General features: G+C 43.0%; 1 protein-coding gene across 1 annotated transcript; it reads right to left on the bottom strand.

Annotated features, from left to right (window-relative positions):
* Positions 1 to 625: 625 nt before the first annotated feature.
* Positions 626 to 3,267, bottom strand: LOC308170301 (uncharacterized protein). The gene is made up of 2 exons (XM_080545070.1): positions 3,195 to 3,267; positions 626 to 2,296 (listed from the first exon to the last, which is right to left on the bottom strand). Exon 2 carries the CDS (start codon positions 2,276 to 2,278, stop codon positions 1,631 to 1,633), a length of 648 nt encoding a protein of 215 aa, XP_080401196.1. The 5' UTR covers positions 2,279 to 2,296; positions 3,195 to 3,267; the 3' UTR covers positions 626 to 1,630.
* Positions 3,268 to 4,263: the final 996 nt, after the last annotated feature.

The following is a 4,263-nucleotide window of genomic DNA, read 5'->3' as shown; positions in this document are numbered from 1 at the left end:
ACAAATTGTTTAATGTATGCCCCGCAACAATAAAAAATATAATAAATGATCATTAATATGGTTAATTCATCGTTTTCTGATAGAGTTTGTCGATATCTGGGAGCCAACCCACCTCCTCCCCCTCCACAGAGAACTCTACTGTGACGTCCTCCGAGACAGCCAAGAATCTTGGGTCGATCCTTGACAACCAGTTATCCTGTGCGGCGAACATCACTTTGCACCCTTCACTGGCGCCCTTTAGCAACTATTCAAGACATCAGATTTAAGACCCTGGTGCTCGCCTACCGCGCGGGGGCCAGTCGCGTGTTGCTATAACGGAGATTTTTAACCGTTTATTGACCCTTTCTTGCCGTCTTTTCAGCCGCGGGTTCGAATCCACCTGAGGACATTACTGTCAAAAATATTTTCTTTTTTAAAGTCTTAATCAATTAAATGTTTAATGTAACACAACATGTTTTGATGATTTATAATTCATTTCATTAAAGAAAACAGGACATCTTATGCTATTTATTGGTTTAACATTGCAATGTAAATGTTACATTTTGCCCCTATACTGTTTTAAAAAACACTTTGACACATATTCAACTCCACACTTGATTTATTAAAAAGCACACACATAACTGCTACACCATGTACATAATATACACATATTTACAACGACTTGCAAATATTTAAAACGATTTGCAATGACTGCAAAGTAATACAAAGGAATTTGTACACTACCCTGTACACTACACTATTTGTACACTACACTATTTGTACACTACACTACACTGTACACTACACTATTTGTACACTACACTATTTGTACACTACCCTGCTATGTGTCTCTATGTGTGTGTGCGTTTAAGTGTGAATGGAGGTAGATCCACACGTTTCTCCACCATCCACCTCTGCTTCTCAGTCTCATAAAATGCAGACAGTTGGAACTCCACCCAGGTCATTTCCTTTACCATGCCCTGTGCCTGGTACAGAGACAGTACCTTTGCAGGGCAATAAACATATTTCCCACTCACTCCAGGGAATGTAGTGTGTGTGTGTGGACTGTTGGAACCCTGCTTAAGTGGCTGGTGGCAGAACCTGCACAGGCGGCCGGAGGGCTGCTGCCCTGGCATCTTGTGTTTCTCTGTTGTATTTGTACACTTTCGAAACACCTCCGCCTTTTGTTTTATTGCATTAAGCTCCCGCTGAAAAAATGCTGTCTCAGCAAAGTCTGTGAATGGCATGCGTGCATTTGTGAGGCCTTCTACTGCGTAGGTATCGAATACTTTTTTCGAGCAGTAGAAGTACCTCACCTCTGCACCTCTGTAAAAAAAATGAATGGAGGAGCCATCGCCAAGGTAGCGGGACTTAGGCTGGCCACACGCTCGACAGGTAAGTATTTTCTTTTTTTGCTGCTGTTGCTGCGTGTTCCCCTGTTCGATTGTCCCTGTTGCCTGGTTCGCAGGGGCATCCAGGGGTAGGTTCACCGCTGGTGGGTTGACTGGGGCAGGTGGCAGGGGTGTGACAGCGACACTGACAGGTTTGTTAAGCTGCTGCCACAGCTGCTGTGAATCCAGGAGCTTCTCGGGGCTAGTGTTAAGAGCACAGCTGGTGTTTTTGCTCTTGGCCAGGTGTTTCAGGTATCTGTTTATGTGAAGCTTTGTGGTACTGTGCAGGAGGCTGTTAGGGTCGGTGCACCTACTCTGCACCAGAGCAGCATAGTCCCCTTCTTTGAGAGGATGAAGGCAGCATAACCATCAGCCCTACTCTCCCAAACCTCCCTCCAGGTGCTTTTGGGCCGCTTCCCAAAGCCAACATGGTTGTCCTCCTCCCGTTCCATCGCAGCCGACTTCATGGTCTGATACTGAAGGAGATCCATGATCTCCTTAAACATCCTTGAAAAGGCCAGGAAGGACAATAGGCTGTCCTTACTGTTGCCCACTGGGTTAAACTTTCCCATAGTTTCCTCCTGTTCCACATTCTTGTGGAGGTACAGGGTGTATCCCACGTCATTTTCCAGCAGCCACCGGAAAGACTTGCCCTTATACTTTCCAAACTGGAGGACGTATTCACCTAACACCTCCTGCCTGTCCGACCCATCCCCCCCTCTTTGACAGACAGTTTTGTGGGCATTGGCCTTCACAACCCCCTCACTCTGAGGAGCAGATTTGTCTTGCAGGGCGGGATTGTCTTTGATGCTCTTGGCCAAGTCAGAGGGGTCCTGACGTAAAAAACTATAGCCGTCTTTACGGAAAGAAACAGGAATTTTTCCCGGGAAGAAGTTGGTCTTGTTCATGTTGATTACTGTGAAACACTAATAGATGGGGAAAAAAGAAACACACAATATGGAATATAAATACATTGTAAATAAATAAACGGTATACATTTACACTTTAATTGTCCTATAATATAAATTACACCTGATTGATTTGATTTGATTTAGGCCTATTTGAAAGTTAATATCACAGTGTAACACTGGGGGATTTACTAAATGACAACATTGTGGGCACTGCTAGGCAGCAGTCATATCATTTGCACATTAGTATGTACAATACTGGTGTACATATTATGTACAGTAGCCTAATGCTGTATAGTATGGCCAGGCTATCATTGTGCAAAACTGTGTAGACTAGCATTGCAGTAGTATCTAAAACATTGCACAACCATAACACTATGAATAACTCGCAAGACGGTTCGCAAAACCCACACACTGTTATTAACATTGTTAATTTAACAACTGTTGAACAAAGTATTGAGACAGCAGACTTGTCCGATGTGTAGCCGTACAGTAGCTTGGCAAATCAATATCGAAATAGCTTTGAATATGTTACCTATATATATATATATATATATATATATATATATATATATATATATATATACATATATGTTACCGTAGACACGTCCGGACCTGACAGACATGTCCGATAACGAGTCAAGTACAGCAAAAGTACCGTAAACTGAAAACTGTCCGCTTTTCAGATTCAGATTCAGATAACGTTTATTGCCATTATGCATACACATATAGGAATTTGCTTCGGCATTACAGTAAGTGCGTTTATACTTTTTTCACGTGTATACAAAAACAAATGCAACACAGGACAGACAACAGTGCATTGGATAGTGCAACATATATAAAGTGCAGTGCTTTCTGCAGCCCCTCTTGTATGTCTACTTATTATATATTATTACAGTTAATGTTTGTGACTTACCTATTAACCAAACGAAGAAAGTAAACTTGAGAGTTTAGAACGCGAGAAAGACGGTACGCTGTCTTTGCCTTTCAGGAAATAGTGCAGTCGAGTTGATTTCAGTGTTGTGACGTGACGTCACTGCTCAATGCGCCACAAAACCATCCGGTGGCCGAAAATATATGAACTATATAGAACTACCAAAGTGAACGGGATCTTAACTACTGCCATAGACAATGAATGGGCCAATGCAAAGTCTATGGCAGTAGTGTAGGCATATCTCTCGATTGCCGCGCCGCGCGGAAAAGGAACAGCACATCCCTACATGCAAGCAATGGTCAGCCCCCAAACACCTGCCCTATGGCTCCACTCTTCCACCTTGCCTGGCCACCTGGCACCGCCATCTTACGTGGATGCAGCTACGTGGCTGGTCACGCCATTTGCCTGTCACTGTCCTGGCGCCCTATCGGTGGAACGAGCTTCCCACTGCTGTCAGAATTGCAGAGTCACTAGTCCGCCATAGACTGAAGACTCATCTCTTCAAGCTACATCTTGACCTAAAGACCTCTTCCTCCCCACTACACCCTGTACAGTTTCTCTACTGTAAATAAAACATTTTATTATTCTAGCATTGTGACGGCCAATGGCCCCTGGTCCCAGCATAGATAGTTTTTCTTATGATGACTGATGCATAGATTCACTTACTTAGACAAATGTAAATGTTGTAAATGTCTTTGGATAAAGGCGTCTGCTAAATGTCTAAAATGTAAATGTAAAAGATGAGCCGCAAGCATTTCTCAGTGATGGAAGCTGACCTAAAGAAACAAAGTCAACAAAGTCTTTGTGTGCTAAGGCATGTTTTCTGATGGTTTTTCTTAAGGGAAAGGGGGGAAAGGAAAGGGATTCAATGTTTGACATTGCACAGAGTACAACGGAATGCATTTATGCTCTAGAGGGGGCATCTATCGGTCACAGCCATTGAAGGCGACCCTGGAGCAATTAAATGTAATAAATGTCCTGTTTGACATCATAGCATTGTCTGATGTTTGTTTGGGGAATGGAATTTGTTTGAAACTTTGGGTTTAGAAAA

This window comes from Nansenia antarctica (assembly GCF_963989245.1).
Source record: "Nansenia antarctica genome assembly, chromosome: 14".
In the NCBI taxonomy this organism is placed as follows: Eukaryota; Metazoa; Chordata; class Actinopteri; order Argentiniformes; family Microstomatidae; genus Nansenia; species Nansenia antarctica.
The sequence above is the reverse complement of the archived record's forward strand: the minus strand, read 5'-3'. Positions and strand labels throughout refer to the sequence as shown.

Coding starts and splice junctions, on each gene's coding strand:
- LOC308170301 (XM_080545070.1), bottom strand. CDS start 2,278: ATGAACAAGACCAACTTCTTCCCGGGAAAAATTCCTGTTTCTTTCCGT.